The sequence below is a fragment of the Channa argus genome, chromosome 21 (assembly GCF_033026475.1).
Source record: "Channa argus isolate prfri chromosome 21, Channa argus male v1.0, whole genome shotgun sequence".
NCBI classification, from domain to species: domain Eukaryota; kingdom Metazoa; phylum Chordata; class Actinopteri; order Anabantiformes; family Channidae; genus Channa; species Channa argus.
The window spans coordinates 2,096,701-2,119,061 of NC_090217.1; the positions used below are offsets into that span (position 1 = coordinate 2,096,701).

The 22,361-nt window shown below is 40.2% G+C and overlaps 1 protein-coding gene across 10 annotated transcripts in view; it reads right to left on the reverse strand.

The window, feature by feature from the left end:
- Window positions 1-22,047, reverse strand: part of ppp1r12a (protein phosphatase 1, regulatory subunit 12A) — a 47,327-nt gene extending 25,280 nt beyond the window's left edge. For 4 of the 10 annotated variants that reach the window (XM_067490866.1, XM_067490861.1, XM_067490864.1 and 1 more), the window contains exons 1-3: window positions 21,716-22,047; window positions 3,822-3,952; window positions 393-511 (exon numbers count right to left, since the gene is read on the reverse strand). In XM_067490866.1, coding sequence (XP_067346967.1) covers window positions 393-511; window positions 3,822-3,952; window positions 21,716-21,952 — 487 coding nt within the window. In that variant the 5' untranslated portion in view covers window positions 21,953-22,047. The remainder of the gene's footprint in view (window positions 1-392; window positions 512-3,821; window positions 3,953-21,715) is intronic. The other 6 variants (XM_067490860.1, XM_067490859.1, XM_067490862.1 and 3 more) reach the window with 2 other exon arrangements.
- Window positions 22,048-22,361: the final 314 nt, after the last annotated feature.

A 22,361-nucleotide genomic window follows, 5' to 3' on the forward strand; every position in this document is an offset into this window, starting at 1 on the left:
GGATTCGGATCCCATTTATCATTATAATCATACAAGCATGAATTACAAATAGGGCCCCTAGCAGCTATGCTACCGCTAACATGCTTATCACATAAGGATTCTTTCTAGATACACAACTGAGCTGGATTAAATCTTCAAAGTATAAAATAGTCAGTTGCTGCTTTCCCAAATATTGCTATCAGCCTAACCAGCATCTGCCTCGTCTTTCGTTCACATTACATAATCTGCTGGCGTGGACTATATTGGCAACATTATCAATTGCTACATTCACTGCACACACACTGCAGTCCATTTTTATAAAGACATTCCTGAGTGATGAGGGAAGAGTGGTAAGGACCCCGTAGTGCAGTGTGGACTGGAAGGCAGAGTTCGTGATATTTGTAGTACTGTACCTTGTCTGTTGATCTCATTCTGCAGAAGCTCCTCCATTGCCTCCTCTTCGGCAATGTCCAGCGGCGTTTCACCTTCACTGTTCACGACTCCTACACTGGCTCCTTGGTTAATGAGATATCTGAAAGAAGAACAGGAACAATAAAAATACATGCATAACACCGTTCTGGATTGAATGCTTAAGTATTACCAAGGGCAAAAGTCATTACAATTCCAAAAATCCCATTTGATTATTAGACTTTACAGTTTTAGGTCAAAATCTAACTGTTGTTAGGGGAAAAAAAAAAAGGAGCTAAACATTTCTGTCACTTCCTTCAACTGATGAGGAAACTTTTGAAGCATAGGAGCTGTGTACTGTTGCTTTTGGTTCAATGCCAATATTTTCTGACACTGCACTACATACATACTACATTTTGTTATTTTTGTCCTTTCAGGTACACAAGTCACGTAACATTTCAAACGGTGGAGGGCCTTTCACACCATTTCACAACAAAATAAAAACATGAAAAACCCGGTGTGTACAATTCTTAAGAATTTCACACTAAACTATTAGTCTTAATTTTAGTTATTATTGAACTGTGAATAAGATATGCATTTAGAAAACTTGTCAGCACTGTGACAACTGTTTCAACGACCTTATGTGTGTCTTAAACAACTCTGTACTGCAATTTCTTGTTACCTTTTTACCAACGTGCCCATATACGCTGATCTACCAGAACATTAACACCACTGTTGTTGCTTTAAATATAAATCCATGATATGGCTTCTATAAAAATATTGACTAATAAATACTTGTGCACTTTAGGCTGTGTACCTGCAGAATGTTGAGAGTAGCCATGCTGATCCTTGTCCACAACACTGATGGGTGTATCCACAATTAGCCAACAAAGTTCAATATACTAACCCGGTTGAACACTTTTATGCTTCTAAAATCCTCTACTAATAGCTAAGCTACTTTAAAAATCATCTGATAAAACCCTGACAGTGTGTTATATCTGCGCTTAAGTCAGCAGGTTATTTTAAGGACATGTATACAGTACATACATCAAAAAGGAAACCTGATTTCAGACTTATTTTAGAAGCATGACTCAGAATTTAACTGCAGTGACAGAAGACGCTTCCTGACATTTTCTTGCCGAGCGTCAGCACAGCGAGAGAGTTAAAGGAGACATCACTCTATATAATGATCTGTTCTTTCACCCAGTAACATTACTCTGATACTTTCACAGTCTGAAGCCTTCCGTCATGCACAAGTGTTAAAAAAACAAACAAAAAAAAAGCTGGTTCCCCAAATCTAAATTCTTCACGAGGAATATTGTGTCCCTAACCCCTGTACAGATTATAGTAAACTTTTCTTTTAGTGTCATGGTTATTCAAGTGTAAGAAAATGCACTGGTGGATTTAAATGGTTACATCTTTTTCTCCCCCAGTAGTGATTCAAGACTTTTTAACCACCTAAAATCTGACTTCTCATTAAGCTAACACACCACTTGAAACACACTCAAGGGTTTTGACTTGCCACTAAACAGCAACTGCAGTTACAGTACAAAGATTTATAACTTGATTGTATATTTTATTTTTGCCCATTTTGGGGCAGCCTTACAGCTCAATGATCTTTGAGCCTTAACCAACCATTAGCTGCAGTGAGAGATTCAGACGTATAGTCCTGCTGTGCAGCTCGTTTTGCTGTTGTTGAGGATGATTAAAATGGGACTAGTAAGAGCTCACCACTCACATGAGGCCGGAGTTTATCAAGTCTATGACTTGACATCTCCATTTGTAATCCATAGGAGGATAGCTCATTAGATGCCCCCCCCCCAAAAAAGCCTATTTGTTTCCTGTAATCCTAGCCTAATACTGATGCTGCATTGAAAGTACAGTACATCAGATGCCATCTGAGAAATTAAAAGCACTCCTAGAAACTGTGTAGGCAATTCAATTAGTCCACTTGTGTCTATCAAATTTCAATTATATATCAATATATATTTACCAATTACATAGAACAAACATGTTTATGTTTCTATGACCTGTTAGACTGGTTACTTTTTGGGAAACAATAATGGAAATAAATCTGTAGCCTGGTTCCTGTAATGTAACACAGAAGTAAAGCAGGTCAGAGCACACTCCCAATATGCAACAACAATAAACTGAGCTCCTTCAGCCCACTTTAGCCTGTTTATGTCCTCTATAACATCTGTGTGTTTTTCTGTGCCTTACGAAAAGTAAATATCACCTGAAAATGACTTGAGGTAAATGACAATACTAGAGCGCAACTCTAGAGTTGGATTCTAGATATAGTGGACCCTAAAAGACCCTAGACTCTTATTTGATTTCATCACTAACGAGTGTCTGAGAAGTGTGTGGTACTGAAAATGAAGGCTTTTGACATGCTGATTCTGGCATGCTAGCAGAACATAACCAGGGGCATTCCTGCAGCAAACACATGCCATTTGGCAGCTGGGCAGAATGATGTAGCAAGCTGAAGAATTCAGGAGTTACCACAGTGTGGATTTCTAAACAGCAAAAAAGGTAAAAGAAACAGTGTTGCCTACAGAATTTCAGGGGAGGGGGGGACCCTTATTTTGGTTTAATTGATTTCTTATGAACATTTAATCTAGAAGAAGTTGAAACGAGAAGAGGTATCACTCTGTTTTAAGTTTTTGGAACTGCAGACTAGTGGTTGACCATCATGGGCTGGTCAATGGCCGATGCTGATCTCGATAGAGTAGGAAGGCCGATATGTTTTTTCCTCTCTCTTCTTGCTTTACATAAAATATAATTTTGTCTATCAAATTTCGGCAACAAGTCAGAAAGAATAAAACTACTTAACTCTATTGACATCTCTTATACTATAGCTTATACTAATTCACTCTTATAAATCCTCACTCTATGAAGGTCACAGTATTCATTTTTATAGTTTACCATGTGCTGATTCACCTGTATAATCATTCTGAAGACTTGTATTTTAACTTTCGAGTGTTGTTGCTATTCATTGTGTTTTTGTGTTGTTTTATTGTGTTTATTATGTGTATCGAGGAAGCTATATGCTAAGTACAGAAACACTTCCCTGTATGACACAGCTCAAGAGCACTAGCAAACTGAGTGAGCATCAACCCTGCTAGCTGTGATATAAAATGGGGAGACGCCTGACCACGTAAACTATGATGTCACTGTGTCCATTACTGTCACATTTAAGTCTGTGGTGACACCCAGATCTCCATAATACCACATTTCAGACCATACTGATATTTTTACATAAACTTAAAGGTTTAATGGAGGAGTGCTGCAATTGCAAAACATTTCTTAGAATAGGCTCCTGTTGATAAAATAACAGGATGTACATACGGCCGACATCAAATCTGATGAAGCAGATACTACTGCTTCTCAGAAACTGAATAACAGTTTAAGAAAAGGGTCTTTCGAATACTTACTCGGCTATATCTAGATATCCACAGGAGGCTGCGGCATGGAGGGGGATCCAGCCCTCATTGTCAGGCTGGTTGATGCAGGCTCCATGCTCCACCAGGAAAGTCACCATGTCTACATTGTCATCTATGCATGCCTGAGAAAAAGAGAGAGGCATACTATAAATAGGAAAGAACGTGACCTGCCCTGTCTGTGTGTTTCTTTTGGTGTTTGTGCATCCACGTACAAGCAAACATGCATGTGAGCTTATGTCAGTGAGATGGCCATGTCCATCCAGAACTGTCAGGGATTTTATTAGGAGTTCTCAAAATGTCGTGACATAGTAGGGGGGGCTAGAAATATCACACAGAATCGTACCACTAGTATGAGCATTAAAGTGCCAGGACTACATGCTGCTACTCTGCAAAACTTTGGAGAAATAACTGAAAAAAAAAGAATGCATTTAGTAAGAAAGTCAGCAGTGTACAACAGCCACATAGAGTGATAAATCAAACATCTGAAAGAATCACACACATAGTTTGTACATTCTTCCTTCACACTAGGCAGCAGAGAAATCCTTGATTAAATTTACATGTGCACTGAAAAGTAAAAATGCTTTATTTAAAAAGAAATTTTGCATCTATATTTTATCCTTTTCATTTATTCAATTTCAATCAAGAACTGTGCCAGATCTAAAAGCAGACTTTTTCAGCGCAGGTTCTCCAGATAATGTATTGTTTACCCAGCGTAAGCCAACTCGCTCACCAGGAATTACCCGCCAAGGTACATAGATCAAAGGTTTTCGGCTTGTCCCTACAGGACTCCCCTCAGTGGAACGGGTTCTGCACGTTCATTTGGCACGAGTTCAGGACCGGCGCCAAGGTAGTTTTTGATGGCTAAGCTAGGCAGGGCAGGATTCAAACCCACGGCCCAATCTAATGTACAGTACAGAAACCCAAACCATATGACTGCTGATACACTTAAAACCAACTCAAATATAAGCAGCAGCTGCAATTGGGAATTTTTGATTTGTACTTTATTATTTGGCACATTCTAGTGGCCTAGGTGTAGGCCGATAGACAGGCACTGTGTCAGATTTGAACCCGAATTTGGTGGCAGCTGAATGTATTCTTTATCTGGCCAAAATGTAGAAAGATCATTTGTTGCTGTGAGCAGGTTCCTGCCACCTGATGGTGATGGTGATGGTGATGGTGATGGTGATGGTGATTATTATTATATTCTAAACAAGCAGGGATTCTGCCATATCAGAAATTTTTCCACAGTAGGACTTTCCAAACTGCTGTTTGTTAAGATATATCATGAATAATAGTAAATGTCAAAAATTATATTAGTACTATTTTTTACATGTTATGGCCAAAACTGTTGTATAATGATCGCTGAAGAACAATGAAATGTTGCTGGAGAACAAACATGATATTGTCTACATGTTTTAGCCATCTCCTGCTTCATATTATACCCCCTCCCCAATCTTCTTCCCTTTTCATTTCAGAATCATAAATCATATTTCCCTCTTTCAACACCAAGGACACAGCCATCTCGAATAAACTTTACTCATACTGTCACGGTGTGAGCTTTTAATGCAACTGATTGCTCACACTCAGTCAGAGATGTAGCAGATTCTGGCTGAACAAAAACACTGACAAAATCTAATAGTCAGTTAACACAAGTAATTAAAGCCTTCTTACTGTTGGGTAATACTGCTAACCGCTAACCCAAAGCTGTTTTGCAGGGAAGAAAAAAAAAAAGTGCATCATATATTTTAAAGAAGTCTCAAAGCATTGAGATTCTGGCAGACCAACAGCAGCTTCACTTGGCCAACAGTTTGAAAAAGAACAAGTTGTCAAGGAGGCAAAATTCTGTTCATGATTTAAACAACAAGGCTGGGGAAAAGCAGTAGTGAAGAGCCTGCAGTGCTCACACACTAAAGTGAAAAAAAAGGGTCCCAAAGCTTAACCTAATTGCTACAAAGGTAACAATTCATTGGACACATTGAATTGTTGTAGTAAATGACCTTTAAAGAAACTCTGAAATCCAAAACAATTACCACTTTGCAATATTAAAACCAAGCTCTGGCCCTGACCTCTCACCTCCATTGCTAAACACTCAGCCAAGACTATCTCAATTGCTCTTGTGGGGTTGCTATGACAACAGGAGCGTTGACAAGGGAAACAGATTCACATGAACACACAGCAGCCTCACGTTCAGGGCACACTACTATCTGGCTGGAATCCTTGTCCAAATTTGGGCCGTTTATGATGCCGTACATGGCCAGAGATGAAGAGCGGCTGCAAATGCCTTGCTGAGCTTATCTGACAGAGTGTGTGTTTGTTTGTGTATGATGTGGGCTGGTTGTGTGTGGGTGCTTAGGCTCAGGAGTCTCTACAGGTGCAGATAGACTTTTTAAACAGACTCTGTTCAACTGACTTTGTTGAAGTGCAGAAAGCAGAACAAGATGTCACTAATCTAGGTGGAGCATGCATCACTCATTGCTAGTGAAATGTCTGCCTCATGGATTTGTTTGTCGGATGCCATCATCATGTGCAAATATTGTGGCTACTTTGTCCCAACGCATTGTAACTTGTGGTCCCCATGTACACAATTTGTAATCCTATCAAAGGCAGATCTGTGGTTCATAGCTTTAAAAATAAGCATTGGGACATCCAAGAATAAATGGAAGACGTCGGGCCAATGCATTTATTGGTAATGAGGAGCTCTTTGTATTTTCCTTATGATAGGAGGATGGGTACTTGATTATTGTCCTTATTTTTACATATCCATCATAGCAGACCTCAATCCAGACCAGTCCAACTTTCACAAGTGCTGAAAGGTGGACTGACATTTAGTCTGACTGCCTCTCAGAAGAAATTGTTCAACATATCTTTAGCTTAATTCTCCCCCACACGTCTTCAAAATCTCCTCATTCTCTAAGAATGGAAACAAGCCCCTTAAGAACACAACGCTGGCTTTGACCTCCGTTTTCAGTGCGTCACAAGCCTACCTCCACAGGCTCCTCCCAGCAGCTAAAGGGACTCAGCTACAGTAATCCCCTAATGGCTGTGATAGCCTGTGTCTGACAGGTACCACAGTTACATCCTGCATCAAGAGTACGCACTGTGTAGTGGTGACAAGGAGAAAGAAGAACAGAGACAGGATAAAGTGCCATAGTCCTTTATTTGCATGGCAGTATCTTAAAGCCTGTAACAAACTAATGAAGTTAGAGCTGATGGAGAAAGCAAGCTCCTGAACCATCAGACCAAAAAAATACAGACATGTAATAGAGGGGGAAACGGACATTTGCTTCAGTATTTTACATAAATCTACACTGACAAAATGTCTGATATGTGACAGCAGGCAGTGCAGAGGAGGGCATTTTGACTATCAACTGAAGTTATATTTGGAAACACTGTAGTCCTAATCCCATCTCACACATAAAAATGAGTCCTCAATTGTCATATGGGACCTGTGCCGTCTTCGCAATTAAACACTCAAACATGTAGTGACTCACTCTCTCGCCAACATGCAGCCATTTCAAGCTGTTTGGTTATTGTGCCAAGGGGTTGGGGATGGGGGAGGGAGGGGAAGGGAAGAGATGGCACCATACAGTTGAAAGGAAAAAAAATAAATAAAAAATTTGGCTGATTCTTTTTTTCCACTGAAACCATACATGTATTGCCAGAACAAACATTAGACCTCACTAGATGGATCCTGTCAATTTGCCAGACAGGCAACAGGATGAGTCCTTACAGCCCTACAGAAACTGAGGCTTCTGGGAAGCGGTAAAAAAAACTAAATCAAGTACTAACCTAATAAATGGACAAAGGATGCTCCACTTGATTGATCGATCGATAAGAGTTAAATGTACATTGTGTGGTTATCCATTAGGCTGCGTGGTATGTGGACTGAAGTAGAGCATGAAAAGCAATACAAATCACTAAGCTCTGATTGGAAACTAATTGAAGCTGAAACTGAGCTGTGGTCATTATAACTTAAGAATCCCATCTGGTACAAGTAGGTAAAAAAGATGCAGGAAAAGATTAGTTTCTACTATTACTCTTGAATGGGGAGAAAACACAGGGGGGTTTGCATACAGAAGACTTGCAGCGCTCAACAGGAGACAAATAAATCCAGGTGAATTAATGCTAATACTGTACAAATGCACAAAGCAAAAGGGACTTCAGAAATGCTTTGGCTGGGACCAACTTGCTCCTGTAGGTTGTGACAGACCACTTCACACAACACACAATAACACAGAACTGCTCTTAATAGATTTTTTTTGCAAATCCACAAAACATGTCTAAAACACAAATTGCATCTTTTCTGTTCATGAACTGAGATAAGGGTACAATCAATAAACACCACACATACCTCACTGGATGGTGGATATGTATTTGTAAAAAGAACTGACATTAAGTGGCACTTCATGAAAGAGTAGGACAGAAGCCACCTTAGTCATCCAGAGATAAAGTGGAGGACACAATGAAGCATCACTCTCCTTCCTCTGCCTCACACACACACACACACACAAAGTCAACAGGAGTATTTCCATTCGCTCTTGTACTTGTTTGCTGCTTAAAATGTCAGAAAGCCACTGAGATCTGCTGCCACTGTCAATTAACTAACATTTTAATAATTGAAATTAATGAGGACAAATGGTTTGCTGTTGTGTGCACTTTCGTATAAAACCAGAAATTGTCTATGCTAAGAAACAGGTATCACCAACACCTCCAAATAATGAGAGTGGACTGAGTGTCTCTGTAGTTCAAAAAGCTCTCAAAACAGAATCTTGCCAATTCTTGTCTGGTGCAACCATCAACTGATCTTGCATCAGTTTCAGAAACTCTCACTTAAAATGGTCATATCATGTGAGTAAATAAATAAATAGCTGAATCAATAAAAAGTTAGCACTGAATGAATTTTCATATAAAAAGATATATTTAAATACAATCAAAGATTATACAATAAATATTCAATCTCCTTCCTCTATATTCACAGCTAAGCATATTTACAGAATTTAAAAACCGACGGTTAAACAGACATATTCACTGTAGTGTCCTGCCATGTGAATCAGATTTTATCTTCCCAAGCTAAAGGGCAGGATTATATCAGACAATAGTGTGTCCATCAAATGCACACATTTAATCCCAGAATAGCCCAATTCTCATTTTGCCATTTGCACACACAGAGTCACAGTTACAAAGGGATTTGTGTGGTTCCCCTAGTCACTTTTTGAATGAGACAAGACATACAGAAATATAAACAATAAGTCACCACCCAGAAACAGAACATGGGTTCAGGCCTTTGTAATAGATAATCAGAATAAATAATAAATGGAGAAAAACTCCAATCGAGGTGGCAGGGATAGCCCCTTAAGGCAGCCTAAAAAAACCCACCACAGTGACATAACTTCAAAAAACAAATGTTGAGGACCATCTCCAGGTTTAAACAGCTTGCATATATGACTGACAACAGCATTTAGAGAAATTCTCCAAAAATACAACATTAAATAAAAATAAGCCACACTACAACTTTCAAGTTTGTTTTATCATAATATTGTAAAAGCACACATACCTCAACATCAAGGAATAACCAGTGCAATGATATTCTGATGATATAATATTAATTATTAACTCATATGTTAAGAGTACACAGTGCAGTTATTTTTTTGCTGCGCGTATGATACTAGCATCAAATTAGCAGTTTTTACGTTGAAGGATTTTACATCACTGCAGGTGAAACTACATGTCACCTGTTTAAAAAACAAAATTTTGTTCAAAGACTCGAATTTCATTCTTCTGTCTCTTTGCTTTCAATGTAAACAAACTTCCAGTACATCAGAGCACGAGTTTCATTCCATCTTAAAAAAAATTCAACTTATTCAAATCATAACTACAGGACATTTTTACAAAATTTGTAAATCTTGCAATGTTTCACACTTCAGTCTGAGAAACCCAAACTAAAAATGTAAAAAGCCACACTGTTCCTGCTGCCATAGTAATCGGATAGAGCTACTGTGTTTATATAAAGTGTAGGTTTATTATGTAGTGGGCTATTATGCACAGAGCTGCATGCTTAATTTAGCTGCACTTTACATCAAGGAGCCACTTGGAGACCCCTCCCCTCCTCGACTTCCTTTAGTAGCACCCTCAGACAGCCAAGTCAAGCACCTTACAAAAAGCTGCTGCAGCTTCTGTACTTATTACAACTGGGACCTGGGAACTAGTGATACAGGCAGCCAGCTAGGTCCATGTTGCTAGCAGCCATTCAACATTCAGTGACTCACAACAGTGTGTCATTGTGATAAGTGATGTCATGAAAACCATCATCTGGTGTCACTAAAGGAAAGTTAAAGAGAAACTAATTATGACAGTTAATCACAAAAATATTAGCTCAGTCTGTGGTATGTAAATCAACTGTTGTACCCTTCAAATTACATGCATTGAAAAGCTCATCAAGTGTGTAACAAAGTGTTTTCAATGTGAATAGTTATTGCAGTGTAAGTCAATAACTAATGCGATAATGTGTAGAAAATAACAGTGACAGATTATCTGCCATGACAGCATATTTTCAGTGCTGAGTTAATTCTTTTCTCCAGACTGCGGGTATGTGAAGTAAAGGGTTCATAATAAAATCATACAGCACACATCATATCATAAACATACATAAGACATTTAGATAGTGACATTTATTCAAAAAAAAAAAAAAAAAAAGGTATTTTACTCTCTATGTAGGCTTGTACATATCAGCCTTTATTTGCCAAAGGCAATGAACGGAATTCTGTTTGTCGTGTTCTAAGGATTGAATAATGTCATACTGAACTTGACAGCAACATATCTTTTCACAAAAATGTTCCTCTGGTTAGCCCCAAGACCACACTGTCAACCAATTTTATAAGGACAACTGGACTTTCTACTGAAAAAACAGCCCCAGGGAAAACTCCCTAGAGAATATGCTATACACACTAATGTAAACCAACAGATCATCACAATAATTGGAAGGGGAGCTGTTGAGCTCTGCAACAGCTGTTCAAAACACAGAAGGATTGAGTCACTCACAATCTCAAGAGGCTCAGTGGACTTTAATAAACCCAGTGTGTAAGAAAAAAGTGAAACACTCATGACCCCGCTAAGAAAACATTAAAATGTACATACAAACTGGTGGCTCTTTATTACTATACCTCACAGTCATTTATGCTTTTTGTGTAATACCTCTTCAGTTTATCCTGCCTGCATAGTTGGGAAAAACTGCTGCAGTTCTCTGGTGAGATGGATGATGGCTGATGGCTGATAAAATCTAGTATTAGTGAGAAAAGCCTGAATTTTATCTAGGCATTACAGTATAAGGTTTCTCAGAGACTGCATGTACAAAATGGAGAAAGAAAAAAAAAAAAAAGTCTTTGGGCCTTTGGAATTGGTGCTCAGCACATGCAAAATGCAGCTTAACTAGACAAGACTTGTTTGATATTTTTCTTTCATAGGGACACAATTTTCTTCATAAAGCAACAGTATGGAAAGAACAGTCAGCTTCTACTGTAGCTTCAAACTGACCTCTTGCTTTACTTCTCTCCCTCCCCCTATAGTAGTACAACCCTTCTCTCCTCACCTACCCAGCATACAGCAAGGCCCTGGAATAGCATACCAGTGCAGAAATTCCCAGATAAGTAATACTCCTAGCCTTGGGGCTCCAGGCATCAGCACTCTGGCCACTCCTCACAGGCTACGTCATTGGCTCAGAGGCACACAGCCACTTCCACAAAAGGAATTCCTTCTTACTGCCTGCATGTAAGTATGAGTGCATTATGTTTCTGCATCTGCATGTGTATGCGTATGTATTAGACAGATCAGCCCAGACACACAGTGGGGTGAAAATTGAATTATCAATTCGAAAATTGCATGACCAGAACATGTAAAAGAGGGGCATTAAGGTAAGGGGGTGTCTGTGCGCACACGTTTATACCTTTGCCAAAGAGCTTACAACTCCTGTACTACTGGCAGGGTTCAGGAGGCCAGAGGGTACAGGGGGGGTTAGAGCACTGCAGGGCAGCCAGCTGGGTCCCCCCTCCACTACATAAGCCCCATAGAGAGTTGTAACCAGACTACACATACACAAACAGACCCCCCACCCCTCCAACACACACACACACACACACACTTTGCCTTCAGTGCACACAGTCTGCTGCTGCTGCTACTGAGGACAACCATATATGGCCCTGGGATTCCCGTGGAAAAAGAAGACAGAGGAAAGGGGGGAGAAAATGCCAGCAAGATTGTACTGTACGTTTCACTTGGGTTTTTGCACAGCAGCCAAAACAATAGCCTCACTTGAGAGCAAAGTGTGTTTCCATGTGGGTCCAAAGGTTAAAAGGGGCACCAGAAGAGGAGAGACTGAGAGGTCAGATAGCCATTGAGAGATGGCAGAATGCAACTGCTGCTGATATTTCAATATAATAAAACCCTTATGTGGGGACTATTACACAGAGGACAGTAGAAAGCTCAGTCAGCAGTTACTGACAGACAGTCTACTAAAGAGGCACTGAGCATGGACCACAGTTACACCCCCCCAACTTTTCCCAGCATTCTGGCACAGTTTCACCACTCACACCAACAAACTCCAAAACCACAAGGTTAAATGGATAATGTGAATGCCAGGGTCTGCCCTGCAGGCAGTTTACCAATGTATAGCCGGCTACTTCTAAGAAAACTACTGATCACCAGAGGAACACAGTGCATTCTGTATCACCAGTCCACTACTAAGAGTATTGTTCACCAAAAATACACCTACATACTTCCAAGGTATCAAATCTACATGTAACCTCATAAACTGCATTTATGGATATTGGTGATTCTTGTTTTGGACCAAACTACAGCAAGAATTGTTATTCAGAATAACTACATCGGTGCCTATATATGAATTTGATACAATTTCTTTGCATGGTTTTAGATGAAATATTAGATATGGCATGTGCAAATATCTGTGTGCTTATGTTTGTAAATGTCTATGTTAAGCTAGTGTCAGTGATAAAAGCAGTGGGAGTGGAACAGGCTCACTAGTGGAGCCTCAAAGAGGAAATGAGAAAAATAAACAGCCACTTCCTGTTCCTCTCTGGTCTAAAATCTCCAACACCCTGATCCCTCCTACTGTACACCACCTAATTAAGGAAAGACATAGCCCAAGTTTAAGGCCAGAAAACACACACACACCACAGAGGTATGCATTTTTACTGTCTTTCTAAAGAAAACGAAATAAAAAAAATTAAATAAATCCTACATAAAAAGGTGCATGGATGCAAGTGTTAAGCAAGGTCTTTTTTAATGGTTTGCTACTTCAAAGTTAAAAAATGTATACTAGCTGTTTAAAATGTACATTGAAGTCTTCTGATGCCAAAAGTAGATAAACCATAGGCACATGGATGAAATACTTTGGTCATCAATTCATCACTGAATAAAACTCCTGCAGTTTTTTGACTTAGGGTGAACGGTTGGATCATAATAAATTAGTACTACGTTGAAATCAGTTCGTAGTTTCCCATAAAGCAGCTTGAAGGGTTTTGGGTCATTAATTATACATTTACTAGGCTATTAACATATCTTGATTGGAGTCACTGACCTGACTTTTATGCTCTATAAAACATAAAGATATAATTTAGTCTGAGGACACCCTACTGACTTGATTTCACCATCACTCATTACATTTCTATGATTTTTTTACCTCTTATCAGAAAAACCAAAGTATTGTTACACTACTACAATTTGTAAATAGAGTAAGTTCATGTACTAATACAAGATAAGAAGTGTAATTACAATTTGCCTCAGATTATACAAGCATTTTTTAGACATTATTTAGAATGGAACTGGAAAGAAATGTAATGTAAAAACCTACACATCTCTACTGTGCACTTACAAGAACATCAGCGAGGTACCATACACAACAATCAGCAGGTTAATTTAACAACATGCCCACTCAAATCAGCACTAGCAAGAATCAATGCCAATCACCACAGCAGTGTTTTATCCCATCAGCTGATGTTAGATGTTTATTTGGAACATTATTTTTTTTCATTAGTAGACCTGTTGAAAAATCAAAATGATGAAATCCTGGTTCACAGCCTTCAGTTTTTGCCAGGTTGTTGTATAAAGTTCTAGGACAGGTGGAAGCAAAACTTGTGTAATGAGTCAATCCTTGCATTCCCCTCTATCCTTCATTTCATCACATGAAGATGCAGCCATTTTGAGAACTAACAAGAATGTAACCTCACACTGCAACAGACAATAAATGTACATGTGCTTTCTGGCTTAATTGTACTTGATGCTGTATAAAGCAATGAGGAATTTATAGTCTTGGGTCCCAGGTGTTTTCAGTTCAAACGCAGCTCAAGCAAACAACACAGAATGGCTCAAGAAGACCTGCTTTAAGTGAACGACAGACTCTTGTGTGGCATGAGGTGGGAAAACAACAAGCTGAATCATCACCTAAACATTTCACAGCAGCTCAATACCATGTATGACTTGGAAAAGGGGGGGAAGGCATTAACACTATTAAGACACCTGGTAGGATGCTTAGCTAATTCATCTCTTCCCCCCCCCCCTCCCTCTTAAAAAAAGAAAAGATTTCCGGTGATTTCAAGAGGAAAGCAGCTACAAACTTTCACCCATTACAGTCGCACATACAGACGTCATGAAAACACACACAGCAGAAAGGAAGAGTTTAAAATAACACATCTCTAGTCTGAAAGCAACTTCTCATTTTACGAATTCAACATATTGGAGCAGTTCCACATTTTGGCAATGCAAAGCCTAATATTGAAAAACTTGAGCAGACAATTTAAAAAAATAAAAATAAAATAAAATAAAAAAGCAGGAGGTACAACAGATCATCCACCAGCTTCAGGGTCTGCATGCCAAGCTGCAGCTCCTCCACTGCATAAGTTGAAATGTCCTAAAGCAAGACAACAAACCCCACTTTGGGGGGTGGGGAGCACAAACAACCCCAGGTGAACCAGTTCTAACCTGCAGCAACGCTCATTTGAAATACTTCAGAAGACCCTCACTGTTCCAGATGATTTCGTGGGGATGCCTCTGTTTATGACATAACTGTGATGAGATGCCAGAGTCACGATGCACTGGATCCAACCAAGTAATTCGAGTTTTATTTTGGCAAAATCTGTACTGGGGTACTTCACCTAAAGACTGAACGGGTTTGTTAATTACTTTTCAGCAAACTCAATGACTGCGTTTACATGCACTTAAGTAACCAGGGTACTCAGAGGAATCAGCTTTCTAAGGTTTTCAGGGATTACTGTAAATCTGTGTATACGTGCAGCACAAGAGTAGCCTGATTTCTCCTCCACCTCTGACTTATTTTAGAAGCCTGGGACACAGATTTTAACTGTATAATGACAGAAAATGGTGCTGTCTGACTTTACTCTCGCTCTCTCTCTCTGCATGTGCCTCTTCGTGTCACAGCGTAGTGACAGCAGAAGGGGAAGAGAAGAAAAAGACGCGCGCAGCTGATCCACAACAGTCTGAATGTTAAAAATCCACAGGGGAAAGTGACTTAGACTTCTACTGGACATTATGTGTAAATTAAAATTTCCTTCAGACCTTAGACGAGCTTTGTTTTAAAAGTGAGGCGGCATCGCCCTGTTAACTCGTCAGCGATCTCTAATTTAATTTTTTTACTCAGCTGCGTGCAACTTACTGTCTGCAGCCTTTGGTTATGCACATGCGCAGTTGAAGAAATGCAGATTAGAAACTTGGTTGCACATATACATGGCAGAGTAATCAGCATTCTCTGACAGAAATCTACCTGGGGAATCCAGGTTTCCCTATGAAGCTGATGTATGTAATACATGAGGAGCACAAGCTGGGGCTTGCTAATGCCATGCTGTACTAAAGACAAACTTACATTACATCCATTTACCCTGACATCACATGTTCCATTGATGTAAATTAACTCTTTTCTACACTTTTTTTGTTCCAAGTCATGGTTCTTTCACATCAGAGCTGATGATGTGAATATGAAATCAAAGTGAAACTCCCAAATTAACTTTAATTGTTCGTTGTCAGTACACTGCAGTGCAATCACTCCAACCTATTTATGTTACACAGTGTCTTTCAATTTTAAAGTCATACATCACATCTTGGTATCGTACACCAGGAACTAACATTGACGTGTCACAATCAGTAGATGACCTGGCACACTGCAAAGCATTGGCGCTCAAACACCACATGGACTTCCTGCTGTTGATTATGGGGTTGGTTAGGAAGCTGAATGAAGCAGTGAGAGAAGCCAGCTTGACAAGGAGAGAACTGCCAATTATGTCCAGGTAAAATATACATGTTCAGGGGTTCCAGTTCTAAAATGAACACTCAGTCATCAAGGGCCCTGAAGATACAATAGTGCCAGGGTGAATCACTGCAGACTGGAATTCAATTCTGCATTGATGACCTATACTTATATAAAAGGGACATCATGTTTATTATATGAGTGTAAATCGAGCACCACAACTTTAAGTCAAAGCACAGCCCAAGAGAACGACCCATGGGTGCCTGCAGTGTACATTTCAATATAGGGCTGAATGATATTGAAAAAGCAATATTGCAATGCAATTTCCCCCCCCCCCCCCCCCCAACAGTCTCTTCTTCTGTAACATTCAAGCCACAAATGATAATACCCAAGCACAAAATACCATATAAACTCCTTTCATGTTGGCTGTCCACACACAAGTAGTTAACATTGCCTAGACAAATGTATGCATTCAATTTTTCTGTTCTGTTATTGTTGTTAACTCAGTCTTGTTTTCCATATTTTCCCCTACAAACTTACTCCGTTTATATTGCTGTCTCTCTCTATCCCCCATTTCCTGCAACCACAGTTAGCCAGTGCATATTAAAATTCAAAAATAAAACAACTCAGAATACTAACCAACAGCAACATGCAAACATGCCGTCATGGTTCACACATTAAATTGTGTTAAGAATGCATTCTTTAAGTTTTTCAGCCCTACTTCAATAAACTGGTTAAAAACTTGCAGTACTGCAAACAAACCAGCTGACTGATTGTAATATGTAAACATTGTGGTATTTGCAGAAAATGCAATGAGACAATACCTTATAATATCATATAATTTTATGCTGTTTAATCACTGTTCCTTTGACTTTTTAATTTACTGACCAAGACCTGACCTTCTTTTTTGTCTTCCTAAAATTGCTCTTACCATTTGTTTGAACTCAACAGATAGGCCATTTTACTTCTGCAAGACCAGTTTTGTTCATGTGGTTAATAATTCTATGATGCAATAATATTCCCTCTCCTGCACCCTAAAAACTAGGATGTTGCACGAGGAAATATCATTCATCAAATTAGAAATAAAGGCACCAAGTATAGAATGAAATTAATTATGATTAGTATCCAGTATGCATTGAAAAGAACAAAATTACATGACTACATATAGGCTTATGCTTGTAGACATGGTTTTGAAATATCAAACAGGATGTGTTATTGGCAACAGTATGCAATAATAACTCATTAGGCAAGCTGTAACTAGGTGTAAATTTTAGCCATAACAAAACGTGACAATAGCTAATCCCATTCAAAGAGTGCTGCTCCAGAACTGTTTGCTGAACAAAGAACAATAAAATAGACCGTCTGGATTGCAGTCCATGAATTATTAAATTGCATTTTAATGTATTCTGCAATATGTTAGAAATGCATGAACAGCTAGCGGCTACTGAAGACAAAGAACCTGCAAGCCTTGTGTAACCTTTTGTGAAAAAAGTGATGTGAAAGCAAAATTCTTCCAAATCGGGTAGAAATGAAGTGCTCAAGACAGCATGAGCAGTAACAGACTAAATACTTAAATGTAAATGTAAATGTATAAATGTATTTTAAAATAAGAACATTTAACAAAGATTTTAAATACATTTTACATCCATCACATCCATCCACCCACCGATAACTCAAAAACAAACTGCCACTAAGATCCTAGTTCCCTGGAACAGTTTCAACACAAGACAGACAAGGTGGCTAAGCAGTTGATAGGAAGGCCTTTCTACACACGAAAGCACTACACGCAACGGTCAAACTTGCCAGACATCCCTGTCCTGTCAATGTAGCCATGTCAACAGAGAAGGGCCTTTTGGAATACACCATTACTTAGACAGTTAACTAAATATTTAAACAAACTGTGCTTCAAAATGACACTTATTATTCAACTATATATTAATAGAAAGTACAGGATCAAGTCCCTCGTAAAGTAACCTGAAAAGAAAAGATTTTACTTAAATTAAAAAAACAAACAATGCTTTACACTAGTGTACCAAATATAAGAAGGCGTTGTAATTAAACTTACGGGCAGAAGAGCATGGTTTTGTTATCTGAGCTAATTTTCTGCCACTTTTAATGATAAAGACATTGAAATTCATCAGCTCGGGGGGTTTTAAGCAGGCAGATCAATCTAGAACCTTGCAACTGCAAGTCACTGCTGTGTGAGCTAGAAAAAAAAAAAGTGAAACTAACAGGAGGATCAGCCATACAATGACAGTCAATGCACATGTTTTGCCAAAGGCATTTCTTTTTTGTTTTTGCTCTTCCAACTCCACCTGCAAGCCAGCGGCTCAGTGAGCCTGTAGTTGAGATCCATAGCAATTATGTAATGCGTTAATGTGACTAATGCTGGTCTGGATGAAAAGAAACACAGCCACCTCACCATCTTCAACCACATGCTCTGTAACTGTTCCATTATAAGATTCATGAAGCTGATTCTCATTCTGAGCTGCTAAGAAGTGCCAAAGCTCTCCCTTCAGTCCGTTATGCAGCTCCCACTCTGTACATGCAAATCCACCAACACAACTGACTAGCAACCTTTCCTGAGTCATTGTCATGGAGACAGAGCAAGATAATGTTCACAGACTTCAGGGCCATTATAACTGTGTGTAATGTCAACAAAGCAGAGCCATTGTAATAGCCAACTCTGGCATGTTTTGCTAAGCTGTATAGCGAAGGCCGTGCATGCTAAAGCAAAAGTTCAGGTGCGGGTCAGTGTGGATTTCTTGTGAGAGGCGACAAGCCCTGGTTACCTCCACTCTAATCTTGACACTAGTCATGGTGAAGCTCAGTGGGCAACAGTCAGCTGGGCCTGGGCATCGTATGGGGAGAGAGAGAATGCCTAGAGGGGAGGGGGTTTAGGTGAGAGCTGAGGAATGTCTGCTCTGCTCAATCTTTGCCATGGTTTCCAGCGACTGCCATGTGAGGAATGCACAGGCTAGGACGACAGGACTTGGACTGCCACCCTCTGAGACAAGTTTAGCCGATGGAGACCTGGAATCTCCACTTGTCTAATGGACCCCTAAATCCTTTGTACGTTCTCTCTGCTAACCACCTGAATCCCTGCAGTCTACGTTTGGGTGAACCAATCTGTCACAGTCAATCACATCCCCATCGGAAATGTGATTTTGAAACTACCAACAGCTGAACAAAACCATATTTTTCATTCTTCTGTTGTTGAATGTATCAAAAACTGATCATCTCAGATTATTATTTGTTAAGCCTAAATTTTGCACCAAGCATAACCAACAAATCCATGTGCACAAGAGAACCTGCAATGGCCTTTCATCATGAAGCACATGAGAGAGACGACAACACAAGAGAAAATGTTTAGACGTCCTTCATCAGCAGGTCATTGTTAAAGTGATGGAAGATCTGTGACTCACTCAGACACACAACCTCTTGCCTAAATGTGAGATTATGCTAAAGCTACACTACAAAGCAAAGCTAGACTCTGAGTCATATCCAAACTTAGTATCATCTCCCGAAACCCAGTTAGAAGAGCTTGTGGGGGCGATATTTATAACCCTGCCCTGGTCACCAGTGATGGGAGTGATGTAGCTGCACACAGCGAAGAATGAATCCTCATGCAATAAAAAGGACACTCTTGACAATAAAGCCAGAGTTTAGTCACTAAACAGACTAGGGCACTAAGGCCAAACTGTCAAAATGACCTGTTTTTGTAGGTTTGGTAGTTTCACCTGATTATCCTGCATTATAGATCACCTCATCATTTTATCCAAGGAAACCAACACCAGATTGCCATTGGCACAAACTTTGGGAGTAATCTTTCTCAACTTCTTCTTAAGACCCCAAAACCCAGGGATCACATGCTGGCCTACAACAAACACATTCACAACAGCTTCTTGTCTCCAGAGATGGTTAGGTCTGGAGAGCAGCAGTGCAAATTCTTTCCTCACGCTAGCTCATCCCTAGACATAAGTCCAAAAAAAGGCAACGTTTCCACCCAATGACTTTGCACACTGGACAGTGCTACTTCAAGTTTTAATTTTAGCATACTGATCAAAAAGAATATTAAAGTTAAAAACATAATATATACACACAGCTAAGTCCAAAATCAATTAAACATTTTGAGATAAAGCAAATGGCGTATTTCAGAAAATCTACTTTGAAAACTTTTAATAGGTGTAACTGGACAACAAACACCATGTAACAAGGTGGTAAACAGACTAAGACTAGACATGTGAGAATGAGTAATCAAGTGACTTTACTGAAGGTCTGTGCTGGAATAAAATGTTTAATGTAAAAATTCTTTCATTCATTGGTAAATTACTAAAACATTACACAAAAACAATAGGAAAAAGCATCATTATAAGTGCAATCAAAAGGTAAATGTTTCCACCAGCAACAACTCGAACCGCTTGGACTTCTTCGGTATAAAGTACACGGTGTGTCTTTTTGCCTAAAGAGTAAAAAGTGACTGCACATAGCTGCAGTGCCCTGGACGTTAACGTAAGTCACGGTGTCAGCGGGTATATTGTTAGCTTAGCCGTGGTGACATTCCTGCCCAGTAACACGGTTTCTTGGTTTACGTAGGTTTCTGCTTGGAACCAAAGACATTAAAAGTCGCAAACGTCTACTTTTGAGAGCAGAAGTGGTCCGCTGACGTCGCCCCTGAAGCCAGCTACAGAATGAATTAACCTCGGCTAACCCAAATCCCAGACAGCTAACGAGAACTAGCTTAGCCCGCTAACCTAGTGCTAGCATACAGTTCAATTCGCTCGACCAACACTGCACTGCAATAGTGTCAGTTAGCCGCCGCGTCCAGTCTCGACTAATGTGCCAAGCACCGCCACAACCGAGGTTAACATTATGTCGTTGTTTCATACAGCTAACGTTAGTTAGGGCCTTGAAACGGTGATACAATTCTCAACAGAATGACGTTGTAAGCCCCGCTAGCTAGCTTCTGCTTCCAGAGAGTAGCCACAGTGGCGGTTTTATCCATGGTTTTATCAAGAAAACGACTTTCCTGCTAGCCAGGTTGTAGCCATGGTCGTGGAGTTTGTTTTGCCCAGAGAGAGCCTCAATCAATGACAACATGTTTGTACAGCTCCTAGCATGACTTGGTTCTAGGGCACGGGACGGGTTTTAGCGACATCTGTGAACCATGAAAAGCAGTGGTGATTAAATAGTTCGGCTTCAGTGTAACTGACAACACAAAACTATCCAACGTTACGGTCTTAACCTCACCACTACAGCAATTAGACTGCACCCACTCCGTGGGTATACAGACTCAAGCTAACGCTAGTGTGCTGGCCCTGAACCCGAGCCTTGAACTCAGTCTCTTGTCGTGGAGTGGCACTCGGAAATATACGTGCATAATTAGCACTGGATGGGAATTCTCTATTTCCAAGCTCGGAGAGAATCCACTGCGCTCATCTCCACTCTGCGTCGAAATGGACGGCTGTGCTAGGCAGGTAAACAACGGGATGAGAATGGCTTCCATTTGACAGGTGTTCCAGAACAAGCGGTTGCTAACAGCAAACCGATATTCGAGTCTAACGCTGCTGGCACTACCAACGACTGATGTTAACACTCGTGTGAGGCGAACACAAACCTGGTGGAGGGCGGTGAGACCGTCTACATTGGCGTAATTGATGTCGGCGCCCCGGTCAAGCATTCGGAGCACCTCCTCGGTATCGCCGCTCGAGCAGGCGGCCAGAAACACGGCGCCATCATCGAACTTCACCTTCGTCTTCTTCTTTTTCAGAATAGGAGGCTCCAGGTCCGTTTCCGAGCCCAGCCACCGCTTTAACTGCTCATTCCTCTTCTGCTTGGCGTCCGCCATCTTCATCCCCCTCCTGTCTCGGGCTTCTTATCTTTCTCCGAGGGAGGATATACTTTATAGTGCCACTATCCCACAGCGCACTGGGGCGTGGGAAGGGAGGGCTGGGGAGGAGGGAGAGCCGAGCGAGCGAGCCAGAGAGATAGAGCGTCTGGCTTGTCGTCCATAACCTCGCGAGAACTGGAGCGGAGGAGCTGCAGTATAACGTCATCATGAGCAGATTATTAGGGGAGAGTGAGCGGGGTAATCCCTCACAGATTGCGAACCAAATAAGACAAGAGAACTCGAAAATATTACATAAGAGTGAGCTGGCTCTGTTACACACAGTAACATGCTTTTTTTTTACCACTTTTACTCTGCCAGGGTTGTTTAAGATGCTGTGGTATCACTGGGTACATACTGTACAAGTCATAGTTCA